Below are 18,090 nucleotides of genomic sequence, written 5' to 3'. Positions count from 1 at the left end.
AAAGACAATGCAACCGCATCACTACATAGTCTACATAAAGCTACTAGTTTCCAAAAGTAAATTTCACATGCTTCAACACAAACTATACATTCCACCTAGGTCTATCAAGTGAACACCGTCCAAATTTTTAATGCATAATCTTGCTACTACAAACAGCAATGCCAAATTCACAGCCACTTTGTTCAAATTGAAAGACTGAGTTTCCTCTGACAGTCGCTCCAGGCAGTGAAGTGGAAAAACTGAACAAAACTACACTAGTTTTACAAAGGGATTTTGAAGGTCAATAATTGAAATTTAGGCTTGCTAAATTTGAAGTAATCAAAAATCCTCTGATCATTTGATTGTTTATCTTGAGTATCTTATTCATTTAGAACTGTTCCAGTATCAAATTCTCCATCTTCCCAATTTTACTTAAACAGGTTCAGGTGAATGTTCTATATGTGATAAGTACTAGACAAGGAAAATTAGCATCACACTGCTTGTGGCTTGGTGAAATTAAACAAGTTATCTTTTCTTCCCCTCTGCACAAGATCAAGTATCAGCATAGCAACTTCATGCAATCTTGATCAAAACTGGTTACTAATAAACATTTAACAAAATTGCAAGCAGTGAAACTGTGAAATTACATTCCGTGAAGAGCATAACATATCTATAAAGCAACAAGTCAAAATTTTCAACTTATGGAAATAAGTTCAAAGGATTCTAGATCAGAGAACACTAAGCACAACAACTGGTCTGGAGCCTAAACCTGCCTTAGAGAGAAACACAACTTAGCCAGTACTAAATTCCAAACTCTGGGAGCAGCATCATTACCAAGTCTGCCAAAAGCCATTTCCACATTCACAGTCACAACTGCTCCAATGCAAATGAAGTTCTCAATAGCTTCGTCCAAAGGAAATGAGAAATTATAAACAGGCTCTAAAATTAGGTGGTCCTTATCTTTTATAATATTTGGTTGGGAACGGGGTAAGAGAAGACAAGTACAGTCTCTTGAAAATAAACCCTAATCACTATATCCTGGTTGACACTGCAATGCTTGACACGATTTCTGAAAAGGCACAAAATAGTTCGAATTCAAACAATTTCCAGCAGAGACCATGAATGAATAACGCAGATGGAATACTGAAATTCTTACCGAAGTTTTCATCCTCCTGTCTTTTGGAGGTAATTTTAAACTTTTCTTCCAGTCATCACCTGGTCTACAGAGGATGATAGATAGAGATTATATAAACATTTACTCATTACAGCATAAGTACTATCCAAAGGGAAAATGCAGTCATTAAATTTAATCCATAAGTTGAATAAAAATCAGACCTATCCACAAGGATTTGCTGTTGCTCTAATAAGGCTCCAAATATTACGGCAAACTTCAGATACAATATCAAAACTGGCCACGCTGAATTTCAAATCTGATGCAATAATATGTTCATTTCTTTAACACAATGAATTCTCTTCTCAAGAAACCCAAATTATGTGGGCCTTAAAAATATTCAATATCAAATAATTTCCAAAATCTTAAAATTCAAAACTGAAACACCTGAATCACTGTTGAAAATACAAACTTAACATATGTTGATTTTTAAGGGCGTTGGATTAGATTATTTAACTACAACTGGACATTGACAATCTAAAATTTATCGTATACTTATTCAACTGGTAAAGTTCTGTATGATTGTTTAACATAATAATTATGCTACTTGCACAATGGAGATGTGTCATACAAAAATCCCTTAGTGCAAGTTTTGGTGTCAGAGGTTAATTTTGAAAGGAAGTTGGAAGTCAGTGGGTAATTGAACAAACTGGTGTGGCACTGAGGCATAAAGAACAGCTTGAATTTCACTGTACAGTAACAGCTGACCTCAGCAAGGGTGGAAATGGTAAACTGGGGCTATAATCAAATTATTTCTTTTTTGGAACAGTCAGATAAAGAGAACATACTGATCTTAAGAGATGTAAAAATCGGCCACAGGTATAATGGAACTGTACTACGGCACATAATATTGCATTAATACCTTCTGAGGTTGGGCTTGGTATGAGGTTTGGGGGGGGGGGGGGGGGGACACCCACAAATGCTAGCTGTAATTCTCTTTTCTATCATTTGTACATTTCAGAATTATGAAATGAGGAAGGATAGTGGATTCTACAACCTAGTTCATTAACAATACAGAACGCAGTGATTACTACAGGACCCAAACTGCGAATACTCAAATAAATGGGCAGAAAGCAACTCAAAGGGGCTAACTGGTTTGCTTGTAAATGGTTAACAATGGTTACATGAAGGACAATGATACAATAATACAATATTATATAATGACAATGAGCTTATAAAATGGTAGAGCATGCTTGAGGGGCCGAATGGCTACTTCTGCTCCTATTTCATATGTTTATACATAGGTAGGTGGTACAATAGATTTTAAATTAAAAAGTTTTTTTTTAAATAGCTTATGCAATATTTCCCATTGCAATCCAAATTCCTGCACTTCTTTTAGAAACTGCAGAAGTTGAACCTCAGAACCTGTTTGGATATAGGTTTACGAATCACTCAGTTTTAACAATACTCAAATGTTTCCCTAATTTTTTTTTGAATGGTGCAGAGGAATGGGAGAAAGAATTGAATAAATCACCAACGGGAACTGGATTTCTACCATCTGGTTTGTAACATTAAGTGCTTTACGGGATCAGATATTTCAACATAGAAATAGGCCCATAGGACCAATGTGCCTGTACATGGCTTCCCCACTAGAAGCAGCTAATCTAATTCAATTTCCTTGCTCATTCCCATATTTTTTTCTTCCAAGTGTTTAGTTATAAATTCCTTCATATTTTAAGTAAATCAGCTTCAATAGCCACACATAATAAAGCATTCCATATCCAAATAACCGTTTGAATAAAATTCTTTCCTCTCCAATACGTTACTAGCAAAGGTAATGAATTTAAGTCTGCTTGTTTCTGATCAAGGGAATTTAACTTATTTATGCATTAAAACTACACAATAAAAGCTGCCTATTGCAGTTTGGCAGGACAAAGGGTTTTTACAACAGGACAAACAATTGCAGCAAGATTCAGTGCAGGTTACTTAAAGATTTCTCACACCTGCAAACTTCAAAAAGATACAACTCTATTTCTCTTCCCCACTCCTTCACAGATTTTTTGGACATAAAACTCTTCATTGCAATTGGCGATGAAATTGAACGCTAATGGCATTAAAATGATTATGAAAACAGTGGTTCACATATTCAGTAGCTCTAATGTGTGGACTAGTTCCAACGTGTTGAATGAACGTAATAGTCATCTGGAGGAGGAGAAAATAGACACTGGGAATTTTCAGCATGTTAGTTTGATATCGATTGTTGGAAGGATACTGATAGCAGTATGCCTTTATGATCACCTAGACATACCAATTTCAGCATAACCTTAAGAGACAGAGAGCATGCATCACCAATCTGACTGAACTCGGAGAAAATGACCAAATTACTGGACTTTGCCAATTGTTTGTCTGGACCTTGATTTCGTGAAAACTTTCAATCAAGTGCCACACAGGCAGCAACTGAGAAAAAATTGCATCAGATGAGATCGGCAGTCAGATATTAAGCTGGATGAATAAGTAGCTGAAATCTCTTTTAAGGGTTGGAAATCACAGCAAGGGAATTTATTTTCCTGGGTTGTTCTGGTGCGTTTTCAGGGTAGGGGCTGGGTCCTGGTTGAAGGACTACAACTTCTGGTATTTCTGGAATTCCAGCACAAGTGCAGCATGCAGACACACTGTACATGCTCAGTTTCCAGCATTGAGAGCTGCAAGGATTTGGCACTGCCCTTGCATGGTGAGTGTGGTGTGAAACAACCACCATGGGCCCGGGGTTGCAATGCGATAAACGAGCCAACACAAGATTAGTCAGGTGCTGAAAAGGCGACAGCGGAAACGTTGTTGTTAGCTTTGTATGCAGCTGGGGCTCAGAAGCCCGTCTGGAACTGAAAAGGTGACAGGAAGTTGCTAATGCCATGCAGCTGGGGATCACAGAAGCCTGTGGGGAGCTGGGGCTAAAAGAAGCCCAGGAGCAGCTCTTGGCAGCAGCATGGCTGAGGAGCTGGGACCGTGCCTATGTTTAGGTGCTAGAGTGTAGCCTGGCCAACACAGTGGGATGCAGTTTCAGAAGTATTCTGGGTGACCAAGGCAGCTGGATCTGGAAGCAGATCTGAAAGAGATCTGTAACAGTGTGCCTTTTGGTGAGATTTGTACTTCTGGAATTTGGGGTGGAGGTTAGCTGCTGTTGGTAGGGGAAATCAGACTAGCTCTTTGAAGGGGAGGAACTGAAATCCCTCGTGAGGAATACTATTTTATAAGAATTTTTTGTGGCCCATAGTAATCACTGATGTCCAGGTTGGATCCGTCTTGGGCGGTGTCTGCCATTTAATGTGCAGTTTATGTTGTGTTGTGTTCAACCACAGTTTGCCTGTTCATTCATATTTAACTCGTTAGTTCTGCATGTTAGAGTATAAAACAGATAGGTCTGAAGAAATCATATTGGACTTGAAATGTTAATTGTTTCTCTCGCCACAGATTCCACCACAGCTGCTGAGTTTTTCCAGCACTTTGTTTTTATTTCAGATCTCCAACATTGGCAGTCAAGATATGGTATTGGCTGTTTGTTCTGTTGACTCTGGAATAGTAAAACTTCTGTTTCCTTAAAACTGAAATTTCACAGTTTTATTCTCAGACTAAATTTGAAATCCCAGGTATTTACTAACAAAAAGATTACTGGTCCCAAACCTGATCCTAGTAAAATTGCAGGTCTTGTCCAAGATTGTGACAACAGCCAGGTCATGAATGGAGATCCTCATTACAGATCAAAAGAGAAATCAACAGACAGGATGGGAAAGTCATAGGTGATAGATCATTGAAGATGATGTCCAATGTTCAACAATACCACTTTAGAACTATAGGTCTTACTAGATTCTCTGTACAAAACCTCAGTACAGCATTCAGTTCTGTTACTCATATATTGCAGGACAGAGGCACTGTAAATAGGTTACAGAGGGGGGACCAAATATTAAGCAATAATTAAGGAAAGAGAAAATATTACTTCATCTTAGCACTCTGATTTATCAGGATAAGATCAAAGAACCATGTCTATTTTCATCTCAGAAATGCAGGCATATAAAAAGGACTAAATTCTATTCCGTGGACTGGTCACTGGAGATGGGACTGGAGTGGCAGGACTGCAGACATGTTTACGAAATACTTAGATAGGTTAGATATTACAAAGTATTGTTTGGGGATAAATATGATCCTATGAAACAGATTAACCAGGCAGGTGCCATGTACAAATTCTTTGAAGTTCTTCAAAAAGGCAGGACAAGTTATAAAGAGAGGAAGTCATTTCCAGTTATGGAGGGAAAACTACAGCTCAGCTGCAATTAGATTTGAGAGTTACCACAACCTCCTGGAGCTTCCAACTCAGGGCTTTTGTCTGTCCTGGAGGACAGCATAACTCAGGTACAGGATGGGACAGGTATGATTAAGTGCTTCTTAAACAATCCTTCTTTTCATTTGAGTTTTTGAAATAAATGATTTAATTAGTACCTCTTAAAAAATATACGATGGAAAAACCAAATCAATTTTAACACCTTTATAAAAATCAACATTTTTGTTTTAATGAAATGCTGATATCAGGAGTTGGCTTGCTACTCAAACAGTACAAAGAGAAGAAACCATGTGGGATGAACTGACTGATAGATAAAGTATTCTAGGTCACGGGCTGTCTCTCAATATTAATTTATCTCAAAGTAGGATGGTCTCCCCAAGTTAGAGATCAGTAATTTCATCGGTTTAAGCAAACCAAACTGTTAATTAGCATTGCTTAGACTTCTTTATAAATGACATCTGCAACAAAAAGCCAGATAAAATTTCCAACTAAACAGTTCAGATTGCCAGCACCCCTGCTGTATACAACAGCAGAGTAGAGGTGGCAGCTGCAGCCTGGTTGTTACACTCTTGCCAGTGAGAAGATTGTGGATTTAAATGCCACTCCAAGTGTTGCGAGGTTGAGGTGTCTTTTTTTTTTGGATGAGACATTAAACTGAGGTCTTTTATAGCCCCCTGAGGTGGTAGACAAGATCCCAGGGCATGATTTCAATGAGGAGCAGGGGAGCTCTCTTTGGTGTCCTGGCCATTATTTATCCCTCAACCTACAGCTCCAAAACAGATCTCATCATTATTTCATTAATATTTGTGAGACCTTGCTGTGGAAAATTTAGATGTCATGTTTCCCTACATTATACTTGCAATTATATTTCAAGAAGGTATTTCATTGGGACATTCCAAGATCATAATTGGCACAACACAGACAAGCTCTTTAACTTCCACATTTGGTGATATTGCAGGCATCCCAAAATGCAGTAAATCAGGAGCCCAGTTTTGAAAAGTAGAGACATTCATTAAGGAAAAAAAAAATTGGCAAGCTTATTTCACAATTAGAACATACGATGGTTTAAAAGATACTTACTTAATAGTACTGCTGGTTGTATGTGCTTGCTGCTGAGTGCCATTAAGTGTGCTGGCATTCTTTAGCTGCTGTAGCTGTTGGTTGGTCTGTGAGACTTGCGGTGACGGGACTCCTCCCGGGCCTGCACTGGGTTTCAGTGGGCCTCTCAACTGCCCATTCTGAGTAGACAAACCCATAATAACGGGATTTTCCGTCCTGGCTGTGGTCATTGTATTTATATATGTATATATGCAGTTTACAGCCCAAGGTTCATACAGAAACTGTAATAGTTTAAACCTCTTCAAATGAAGAGATAATAAAGTCTGCTCAATATATACGAGTCCTTTGTTGCAATCAAGGCAAGCACTCGTAAGAGTCTTTTAAAAAGTCAAGCAGTCACTTGCACTGATGCTTATTAGACAATACTTTTCACATAAATCCTTTTCCATAAAGGTCTTGTGCGTATTCACTTCCACCTGTAATACAATAAAAAGCTATTTAAAAAATAGGTTCAAATGCTAGTTCTGAAGCTTACTTCACAGGAACAGTGGTTTTTCCATTCTCTTTGACAACCAAAGTTCAGGCTAGTGGTTGCTGTCTAAATGAAAAAGATTACTTTTAAACTAGGATGATCATTACTACAGTTGCAAAGTTAAACATTCCCAATACACTTTGTTTACCATACCACACTGGAGAACAAGAGTTGCATATTTTGGCCAATTCCATTTCCTTAATAGAGGTAATGGAAATACAGATGCAAGATTCAGCACTACCAGTCACTCCACACCAAACACAATGCAATCACCATTGAAGAGTTTTGGATTTCATGCACAGGACTGTCCCACATTTAATTAGCAGGGCTATTTTTCCTAAATATTTATTGAAAATCCAAAACATAGAACATACGTCATCACACTCCACTATCTTTGATGCCATAATCCCCATTAAAACCAAACCTTCCCACTCTCCCTATCCCCCTAGTACTGCTCTCATCTCCACTCAAGATGAAGAAACACAAACTTGAACCGATCTAGCAGGCAGCTGGTTTGGCTATTCACCACTAAATCTGCCGAGAACATAAAGCACTATCGCACCCCACTCTCATCTGCCAAAACTGTTCATTACTGCAGGGTCATTTTGGGTTTTAAAGACAATCTCCCAGCTTCTTTCTTCCATTGCAAACCATCTTCTTAAGCTACTCGCCCAGACTCCTTCACCCTCACTTCCAACAAGTGCAAAGAGTTCCTCGACTTCTTTGTCGCCAAGATTGAGTCTATCAATAAGCTGCCTCTGCCACTTCTCTTCCTTCCCCAGTCCACCAAGCCAAAACACCCCCCAGCCCTAGCGCTGCTCATTAATTTCTCTATTACCCCTCATGCCCACTCTTCAGCTCATCTTGCCCATGAGATCCACTTCCTGCTTCCTTGACCCTATACCCACCAAACTGCTGGCCTTTCCTTATTTGTTCTCATATTAGCTGATAGTGTTATCAACTCTCACCCCGCAGGTGTTATTTTACTCTCCTTCAAATCTGCCATCATCACCCCTCCCTTCAAAACCCTACCCTTGAACCACCATTCCCTTTAAGTTCCTTGAATGTGCTGTCACTTCCCTAACCCTTGTATACCTTTCCCAGAAAGGCATGTTTGATTCCTTCGAATCAGGTTTCCATCGCTGCCACAGTACAGAAACGACTCCAATCACAGTCAAAAATGACATCCTGAAAAAAAGGTAAACCATCACCCCTCATCCTTCTCACCTTGTCTCCAGCCTTTGACACAATGACCATGCCATCCTCCTCTTAACATCTTTCCATTGTCGTCTAGCTGGTTGGGACTGCACTGGTTTTATCCAGTTTAGAGAATCACCTACAATGGTTCCTATTCTCCCTCCTGCACAGTTACCTCTGGTGTTCCCAAAAGATGTATCTTGGACACCTAAGTCTCACCTACACACAGTCCCTCACAACATCATTCAAAAAGAATATCAAGTTTCCACATGCAAAGTGATGTAGCTGTGCCTCATCACCACCACATCTCTCTCAACTCCTCCATTATCTTGAAATTATCAGACTGCTCAGCCAACACCCAGTAGTGGATGAGCAGAAATTTCCAACTAAAAATATTACGTCAAAGTTATTGTCTTTGATCCCTGCTTAAAAAACTCCATTCCTGAGCTCCTGATTCCATCCCTCTGGTTGAATCAGACTTTTCTCTAAGACCACTAATTTCCATCTTCACAAAGGTTACCCAACTCCACCTCTTCCTCAGCTCATCTGCTGCTGAAACTCTCATTCATGCCTTTGTTATTGTTAGACTGGAATATTTCAACACACTCCCATCTGGCCTTCCACATTCTACCCTCGAGATTGTTCAAGCTTCTGCTGCCTGTGTCCTAACTTACGCCTAAGTCCTATTCATGTTTCACTTGAGCTTGCTGACTTACACTGGATTCCAGTTAAATAACCCACCGATTTAAAAAATTTTGAAGTGCTCGTTTTAAATCCTTCATGGCCTCCTCATCTCTAATCTCCTTCAGTCCTACATTCCCGATATATCTTTGCTTCTGAATTTCTGGCCTCAAGCAACCAATTTTAATTGTTCCACCATTGGTGTCTGTACCTTCTGCTGCCATGGCCCCAAGAACTGGAATTTCCCCCCCGCCACCCCAATCGGAGCTACCACGCCTCTCTTTTCTTCCTTAAAACCTACCTCTTTGATCATTTACTCTAATATCTCCTTATGTGGCTTGGTGTCAAATCTCATCTGATAGTGCTCCTGCGAAACACCTTGAGACATTTTATTACATTAAAGATATTACATACACACAAATTATCAGCAGTTAAGGCAAAAGAAACCAAGAAATAAGTGATCTGTTGACCACATCTTAAAATTTCCATGAGTGTCCCGGATTCAACTTCAGTGTAGTCCACCTTTGGGAACAAGAGACCAGAAAAATACATGTTCTTATTCTTAAAAAGCAGTGGTCTTGCAAAGTAATGACAAGATAACAAATATGGACCTTTTTTTTTGAAAAGTGGCTATGTTTGCCTCTAAAAACATGAATAATTTACCACCGTTATCTTGAAGTCTCTGCATTCTCACAAATCGAGAGAACTAAACGATAATGCAAATCCACTTAAAATAATAAGGCAAGAAATTTATTTGGGTTCCATATACAGAATTTTCCAATTTTAACTCACAATTAGTTGTTGGAATCTTCCATGATTTCAAAGCTGAACAAGATCATATTACTGACAACTGACCCAGGTAAGTGTCAAAACTTCTGGTAAAGGAGAATTGTCATTTCACTTAGAATATAATCTTAAGGGATTTTCATAGGCTTTCCTAACTCAGAAGGGAGACTGCACAAGACACAGCTCAATAATTCTGGCTAGCTTGATTTTAGAATAGAACTTACAAATACTTGAAGTATTTGGTCCAAGCATCAATTTCTCTACATTCCAACAATGACCACACTTCAAAAGTATTTCAGCACATCCAGTTCATGAAAGGTGTTCTATAAATATAAGTTTTCTTTCATCTAAATACTAAACATTACAATACAGTCAATATATTTTAGTTTTGGAAGGAAGTCTACATCAAAAAATTAAACTTTAAAACAAAGTTAAGGTATGAACTCTAAAATTAACTTAGTAGAAATAAGAAATGACAAAAGAAAAAATACCAATAGGAAGATATAAAATGAGACTAGAAAACAGATATGATGTTGGGAATAGGGTCACCAAGTTTTGGAGCCTTGATTATACCTTGGGAGAACAAAACTAATTGTTTTAGTGTAGTAATTCTACTTTCCCAGTCCTTTCACAGCACCATTAAACTCAGCTGTGGAACACAGACCTCGGAACAATGAATTTCTGATAAGCAGATGGATTCAAATTTAGAGTCAACTACCAACTGGCAAGCCAATGGTCAATTAAAAACAAATGCACCTTAAGTAGAATTTTTAGTAACTCCTGTCAAAAAACTTCATACATTAGAGTATGGGAAGCATGTATTGGCAATGGAAAATATAATCATCGAATGATAACAGCACAGTGGTCATTCAGCCCACTGCCTCTGTGCTAGCTCTGTGAAAGTTACTCTATTAATCCCACTACTCTGGCCTTACCCAAAGGCTTGCAAGCTTTTCCCCCCCTTTTTAAGTATTCAACTTTTCTTGAAAGTTATTACTGAAGCTGCTTTCACTTCCCTTTCAGGCAGCGTATTTCAGATAAGTCACTGTATAAAAAAAATTTCATGTTGCTTCCGGTTCTTTTGGCAAACACTTTAAACTGGAATCCTCTGGTTACTGAACCTGTCATCACTGGAAACAGTTTCTTCTCACTTATTCTTATCAAAATCCTTCGTGATTCTAAACACCCTGTTAAATTGCCCCTTAACATTCACTGCTCTAAGGAGAGTAATCCCAGCTTCCCCATTCTCTTTAGATAACTGAAGCCCCTAGTACCATTCTAGTAAATATCTTCTGCACCCTCTCCAAGACTTTGACTGTGTATTGTTCCACCATAGTGATCAGACTGTTGTCATCTGTATCCTACTCTAAAAAGCAACATCGCCATCTATCATCCTGTGACTTTTAAGTCGCATAAGTCTGGGCAACAAAGGTTGATTGGTTACATCTCAATTTCTTTTCATAGTACCCACTGTGACTAAACTGACTGATCATTAGAAATTTGCAACTGACTTATGTAATACTGTGCTCAACACATTTTTTTAATCATTGAAACCAGCTCACTAACCCTTCCAATGCAAAAGGAAGGAAACTGCCAGAAGGGCAAACTTGTGCACACAGCAGACAGCTCTGTACTTGTACGCATGCCCGGAGCTTTGCTCCCAGTGTGTAAATTTCCATGGGCATGCAGGCTGAATTGGTGACAGCATTAATACCTTAAATATCCAGTTTATAATGTGCTCAAGAATTTTAATATTTTCTAAGCATTTTTTTTCAAATTGCACACAACATCAAGCCTAAGCAATGAGTGTATGTCCCTAAAGAGTTCTCATACCGTGGTATTCAGATTGGAACCAGCTCCAGCATTATGTGGTCACTTTTGCATCACTATCAAGTGATTTTTCTCTTCATAATAAAATGCAAAAATATAGTATAATTATACTGTTAGCCTTAACGAACGATGCAGTCATTTGGTAGTATGGAACTTTAGTGCTGTTGAAAAGAGATTTTTGTCAAAGCTTTTCTTCTTGCACTCATCAGGACAATTCACAAGAAAATACTAATGTCAGGGAAACAACACATTTACAATGTATGAGAAGAGTGCTGACTGGTTGGCAAATAAACTGATTGGTAGTGGCATTGCCATGGAGAACACACTGAGTGCAAGGCAAAAAGCTTAAAAAAAAAGTCTTTCAGCGATTCAGTCATTATGAGGGAAGACTTATGGCTCGAGATGCACCTAGCTGAGAGAAATTTTAAGAAAAGGATCTTTCACCTCTCCAATGTCAGTCCTTGTATCTTGTCTTTTAAAGAATGGATTGACTGAGGAAGAGCATATTTAAGGACCAGGATCTCAATCCTGAGACTGTCATGGTTTAGCTGGCAGAAGTGATGCCTCACTCCAACATGCTTCGGAGACTTGGGACAACCTACAGCAAATACCTCAAAGCACTGGAGAAGTACCACCAGTGGGTCCTTAGCAAGATCCTCCAAATCCAACTGAAAATCAGTTCAACAGCAGTATCCTCTCCCAAGCCAACATGCCCAGCATCTAGGCACTAATCATTCAAAATCAGCTGATGGATGGGACATGTCATTTGTATATCTGACAACAAACTCCCGAAGCAACAGCAGGAGACTTCCAGGAGGACAGTGGAAATGCTTTAGGATGTCCTCAAGAGGTCAAACATCCCTGCCAACTCATGGTAGGTTATGACTTGTGACCAACCAAAATGGACAAGGTTCATTCAGGAAGGCAGTGAATACATCAGGACACTTCGTCAGGAACATGCAATGACAAAGTTGAGGCATATGAGAGCACACGAACCTCCAAAAAAAACACATCTACCCAATCCTTGAAGAACCACTTGCCCCGCACATGGCAGAGATTGCAGATCGTGCATTCGACTTATCAGCCATGTCAGAACCTATCAAACTGGAATGGAAGCAGCCCAACTTGGAACTGTATTACCGTACCTTCACTGTCACCGAGTTAAAATACTGGAACTCCCTTCCTAATGGCACTGTGGGTGTACTTACACCACATGGACGGTAGCAGTTCAGGAATGCAGCTCAGCGTTACCTTCTCAAGGGCAAATTAAGGGTGGACAATAAATGCTGGCCCAGCCAGTGACATCCACATCCTGCAAACGAATAAATAATAAACGTCATCCTCAAACCAGAGGGACTAAGAAGAAGGGCAGAGATGCTGGGGCATTGGAAGCCTTGGTACCTTGCTCACAGCCACTCTCAAAACATGTACATAGACAATACATGGAAACACAATAGAAAAGGGTGAACAGGTTGGGTTTCTTTTCTCGAAGCAAAGGCAGCTTGAGGTCATTAAAATTATGTAAAAGGTTTTAACAGAGCGATTGCTACCACTTGTGAGGAAGAGCATAGCTATCTAGATAGTCATCAAGAAATCCATTAAAGAATTCAGAAGCAACTTCTTTACCCAGAGTGGTGAGAATGCAGAACTCCCTACCACAGGGAGTGGCTGAAGCAAACAGTATAGATGCATTTAAGGAAAGGCTATACAACATATGATGGAGAAGGGAATAGAGGACAATGATGATAGATTTAGAGGAGGTATGACAGGAGAAGACTTGAGTGGAGCATAAACACCAGCATGGTCTGGTTGGGCCAAATGATCTGTTTCTATGCAGCATATCCTATGCACATTAATGAGAACTTGCAGGATATTTCAACACCTTCCCAGTATACAAACTGCTTGCCCACTTTATTATTGGCCCAAGTCACATTATCAGTTACAACACTTGTGTTGGACACAGGTTTTTAATCATTAAAACCTGTCCATTAGCCTGCTCCACTGCAAAAGGAGCTAATAACTGCCAATTAAGGGCAAAGCTAAACAAGTGTCTATACCAACCTTGGATTACTGACTGCTCGAGGCTTTACAATGCTTTAAAACAGCATTACTCTAAACAGAGATAATTAATATAGAATAGAAAATACAATTTAAACAATTTCTGCCTCCAATAACTGAAGTATCCGACAGCTTAAACAAATCACAGAAGGCATTTCTTGCTCAAACTGACTATTCAAATTAGACAACCTCAAAATTAACAGTCTATACATTTCAACTACGTATCAACCTGCCAAAATACAAGATGTAATCATGTAAAAGGGATTGCAGCAAAAAAAAATTACTTTTGAGTAAGAGTCTGCCTCTTGAACTATCCACCCATCCCCTTTATAAATTAATGCCTTATGAAAAGCAGACTAATGATTCAATTTTGTGTCTAAGCTCTGGATTCACTCCTGAGCCTCTCCACCTCTCTTTCCTCCTTTAAGAGGCTCTTTGCCCCATCCTAATACCTCTTTACGTGGCTCAGGGTTATTTTTGTCGTATAAGGCCCCTGCGAAACACCCAGGGATGTTTCATTACGTTAAAAAAGGTGCCACAAGTTATTATTTTCATATTTAAACAGAAAATTCCTCAATCCAGTCTACATTAAACCACACAAATATAGATTACATTAGAGGTATCAAAACTATAAATTAAGACAGCAAACTTTGACAATGTGAAAATCAGTTGAAATATAATGTAATAACTCCTTTTAAACAAATCATATGAGCACAGAAACTTCAATTGCAAGAATTTTCTTCCAACAGCCATTAAGAGGCAGAATTGCAAATGCAATTTGGTCACTATCTTTTTGAGGAGTTTGAGTTAAAGTATCAACATTCACAAAAAAAAAAACTCTTTTTTCCATAGTTTCTCATCCCTTTTTCTGGAATAATGGGGAGATTTTATTTTAATCCCTAAAGGCCCAACACCATCTGTCACATTGCAGTGACATAAGCAGAACGCAAAACTAGACTAGAAAATGTAGCTCCAGAGAGTAAACAAACAAACAAAAACCTCCATGCGCCTCATTTAAAATAAAATATAGATATTTATATACTTTTACCAGCTGGCAGACAGTGGGAAGCTGCAGTTTACAGGGAGGGTGAACCGAGGAGGAAATGGATCAATATTTACACCAATTCCCACATAAAACTCTGGCCTCCATCTACCTTCTGTCACCCCTAATAGAGAGAGAGAGAGAGAAAAAAAAGCACCAACCCCAACATTTTCCCCCAAAATATTCACCCCACACAGAGGGGAAGGGGGGGAAGAGAATCTCGACTCACTTGTCAGAAATTAAACAAATTCCAATTTCGAAAGATATTTAAAAGGAAGCCAGATGTAAGTTCGCGAATAAAAAAAGCTCTGAAGAAAAGAAACGATTTAACTCGACACGCTAACTTTAAAAAGAGAAGGATAAACACCGTTAAATTTAAAGACACCAAAACAAGAGACTTTCGGGCCTTGCAGCAAAGCAACGGCCAACGGAAGAGAGGAAAAAATAATCAACTTCCTACGCAGCTTCATAAATAAAAGCCGCCGAGCGACCATTTCCAGAAATAAAACCACATCCCTGCCCCTGACACTCTGACAAAAGAGTTAAGGATAAAATATTGGTGAACGAACCCGCGATGGCGGCGATTTCTCTCCGATTCGCCTTATGTTTATTCGCTTTTTTTGTCTGCCCGATTCCAATATGGCGTCTCCCCCACGGCCCAACGTCATCGGCCGAGCCCGAATAAATCAGTCGACTTTTAAAGCTACCCGTCCTGCTAAAACATCTAGGTTACCTCATCAAACTCGATAAATCGACTATAAACTGTAGAAATATGTCGCCGGTTTGAGAATTTAATTTAGGTTTATAAGTGGGGCGAAAAATTGTCTTGTCACGTGACCTAGCCCCCCCCCCCCCCCCCAACTACAGGCTCTATGCCTTGACGTTATCCCTCCAAGTTTTTCTTTTGTTATTGTTGCTTTTAATTATATTTTTTTCTCTCTCCCTTCCTAGGTTTGTCATGCTTTTTCATATTTTATTTCCTCTCTCTCTCTGTATTGCTGTTTGTTGATGCTCTTGTTGTTCCCCATTCGCGCCCTCTCCTGGTAACTTCTACTTTTCCTCTCAAGATGTGGCAAGAGTTTGAAAATACAACCGATCCACGTTGGGTGATCTCAATTACACCTTCATTCAGATTCTCCATTCCATTCGAGTATTCTTGACAAATGCTCAAAATAGAGAATTGGTGGAGCATAGAATGATTTGCCACAGAGAGTGTTTAATGCATCTTTCAGAAGTGAATATTTTGGAGTACAGTTTAAAAGTAGAGTGCAGGACAGTGGGACTAATGGCTTCGTTTTGTGCACTTAGCACCCATTCATTCGCCACCCCTGACTTGCATTGTCCCCCAATTAAGCAACATCTCAATTTTTACAAATTCATTCATAGTATGTGAGCACCACTGGCAAGTAATTAGCCATATTGCACAAGGGACCATAGGCAAACTCAGCGAGAGAGAAAGAGAAGTGGTTATATAGCTTGATGGGCACCATTTCACATAAAGCTTAAGCAAGGTAAATCTTCATGAACTACCACAGACAGTATGGGAATTGAACTGAGCTAACCAACCCCAAACTGTTGGCAAAAAGACTTACATTTATATAGCATGTTTCACAACCACTAGATGTCTCGAAGAGATTTCCAGCCAATGAGGTATTTTTTAAAGCATAGTCACTGACTCTTAACACAGGAAAAATGGCAGCCAATTTGCACACAGCTAGTTCCACAAACAGCAATGTGATAATTTTGTTTTTATTCTTTCATGGGATGTGAGCATCTTTGTTGCTGATCCCTAATTGCTCTTGAGAAGGTAGTAGTGAGCTGCCTTCTTGAACCTGTGCATTCCATCTGGTGTAGGCACTCCCACAGTACTTTTAGGAAGGGAGTTCCAGTTTTTTGACCCAGCAACAGTGAAGGAATGGCAATTTTGTTCCAGTTCGGGATGCTATGTGACTTGGAAGGGAACTTGGTGGTGATGTTCCCATGCATCTGCTGCCCTTGTCCTTCTAGGTGGTAGAGGTTGTGAGTTTGGAAGGTGCTGTCGAAGGAGGTTTGATGAGTTGCTGCGGTGTATCCTGTAGATGGCACACACTGCTGCCACAGGGCATTGGGAGTGGAGGGAGTGAATATTTAAGGTGGTGGTTTGAGTGCTGGTTAATTTGTCCTGGATAGTGTCAAGTTTCTTGAGTGTTGTTGAAGCTGCACTCATCCAGGCAAGTGGAGAGTATTCCATCACATTCCTGACTTGTGCCTTGTGGTAGATAGACTTAGGGGAGACAGGTGGTGAGTTATTCGCCACAGAATTCCCAGCTTCTGAACTGCTTTTGCAGCCACGGTATTTATACGGCTGGTCCAATTAAGTTTCTGGTCAATGATAGCCCTCAGGATGTTGATTCTCATCCTTGTTTTCAAATCCCTCCACAACCCTCAGATATCTGAATGCCTCTAATTCTGACCTCTTAAGCAGCGCTGACTTTAATTGCTCCACCATTGACAGCCATACCTTCAGCTGCCAAGGCCCTAAGCTCTGGAATTTCCTCACTAAACCTCTTCATCTCTCTCTACCTCGCTTTCCTCCTTTAAGTCACACCTTAAAACCTACATCTTTGATCACTCTGTGGCTCACTGTCATTTTTGTGAAGTGCTGCGGGATGTTTTATTATATTAAACGCACTATATAAATACAAGCCAGTGTGGCTCAGTTGGTAATATGCTTGCCTTTGACTCTTGAATGTTGTAAGTTTAATTCCCTCTCCAGAGACTTGCTGTGAGCTGATAGTCTGGTGCAGTACCAAAACAGTACTTTTTGATGAAATGTTAAACTGAAGCACCATCTGCCCTACCATCTACAAGGTACACTGCAGGAATTCAATAAACCTTCTTAGACAGCACCTACCAAACCTACAACCACTACCATCTAGAAGGACAAGGGCAGCAGATGCAGGGGAATATCGTCACCTGGAAGTTCCCCTCCAAGCCACTCATCATCCTAACCTGGAAATATATTGTCATTCCTTCACTGTCGTCAGGTCAAAATCCTGGAATCTAACAGCACTGGGTGTACCTACACCAAATGGACTACAGCGGTTCAAGAAGATAGCTCACTACCACCTTCTTGAAGGCAGTTAGGCATGGGCAAAAAATTCTGGCCTAGCCAGTAACACCCACATCCCATGAATTAATTTTTAAAATATTTGCATGTATAAGATCCAATGATTCTATTTGGTTGAAGAATAGGGGTGGCCTCCCCAGTGATGTGGCCAATATTTATTCTTCATCCAAAATAATCTGTTCATTGTCATTGCTGCTTGTGGCAGCTTGTTGTACACACATTGCCTACTGTGTTCCTACATTGCACTTCAGAAAGTACATCATTGACCATATAGGAACTGGAACAAAAACAGAATTACCTGGAAAAACTCAGCAGGTCTGGCAGCATCGGCGGAGAAGAAGAGTTGACGTTTCGAGTCCTCATGACCCTTCGA

At 39.7% G+C, this 18,090-nt stretch overlaps 1 protein-coding gene across 2 annotated transcripts in view; it reads right to left on the bottom strand.

The window, feature by feature from the left end:
* Positions 1–15,331, bottom strand: part of LOC121269535 (probable ATP-dependent RNA helicase ddx6) — a 35,054-nt gene extending 19,723 nt beyond the window's left edge. Inside the window, exons 1-4 of one of the 2 annotated variants that reach the window (XM_041174198.1) lie at positions 15,178–15,321; positions 12,654–12,820; positions 6,504–6,958; positions 1,136–1,199 (exon numbers count right to left, since the gene is read on the bottom strand). In XM_041174198.1, coding sequence (XP_041030132.1) covers positions 1,136–1,199; positions 6,504–6,712 — 273 coding nt within the window. In that variant the 5' untranslated portion in view covers positions 6,713–6,958; positions 12,654–12,820; positions 15,178–15,321. Of the gene's footprint in view, positions 1–1,135; positions 1,200–6,503; positions 6,959–12,653; positions 12,821–15,177 lie in introns of both variants that reach the window. The other variant, XM_041174197.1, reaches the window with a different exon arrangement.
* Positions 15,332–18,090: the final 2,759 nt, after the last annotated feature.

Source organism: Carcharodon carcharias, chromosome 25, assembly GCF_017639515.1.
Source record: "Carcharodon carcharias isolate sCarCar2 chromosome 25, sCarCar2.pri, whole genome shotgun sequence".
NCBI classification, from domain to species: domain Eukaryota; kingdom Metazoa; phylum Chordata; class Chondrichthyes; order Lamniformes; family Lamnidae; genus Carcharodon; species Carcharodon carcharias.
This window is presented reverse-complemented; position numbering and strand designations above follow the sequence as displayed.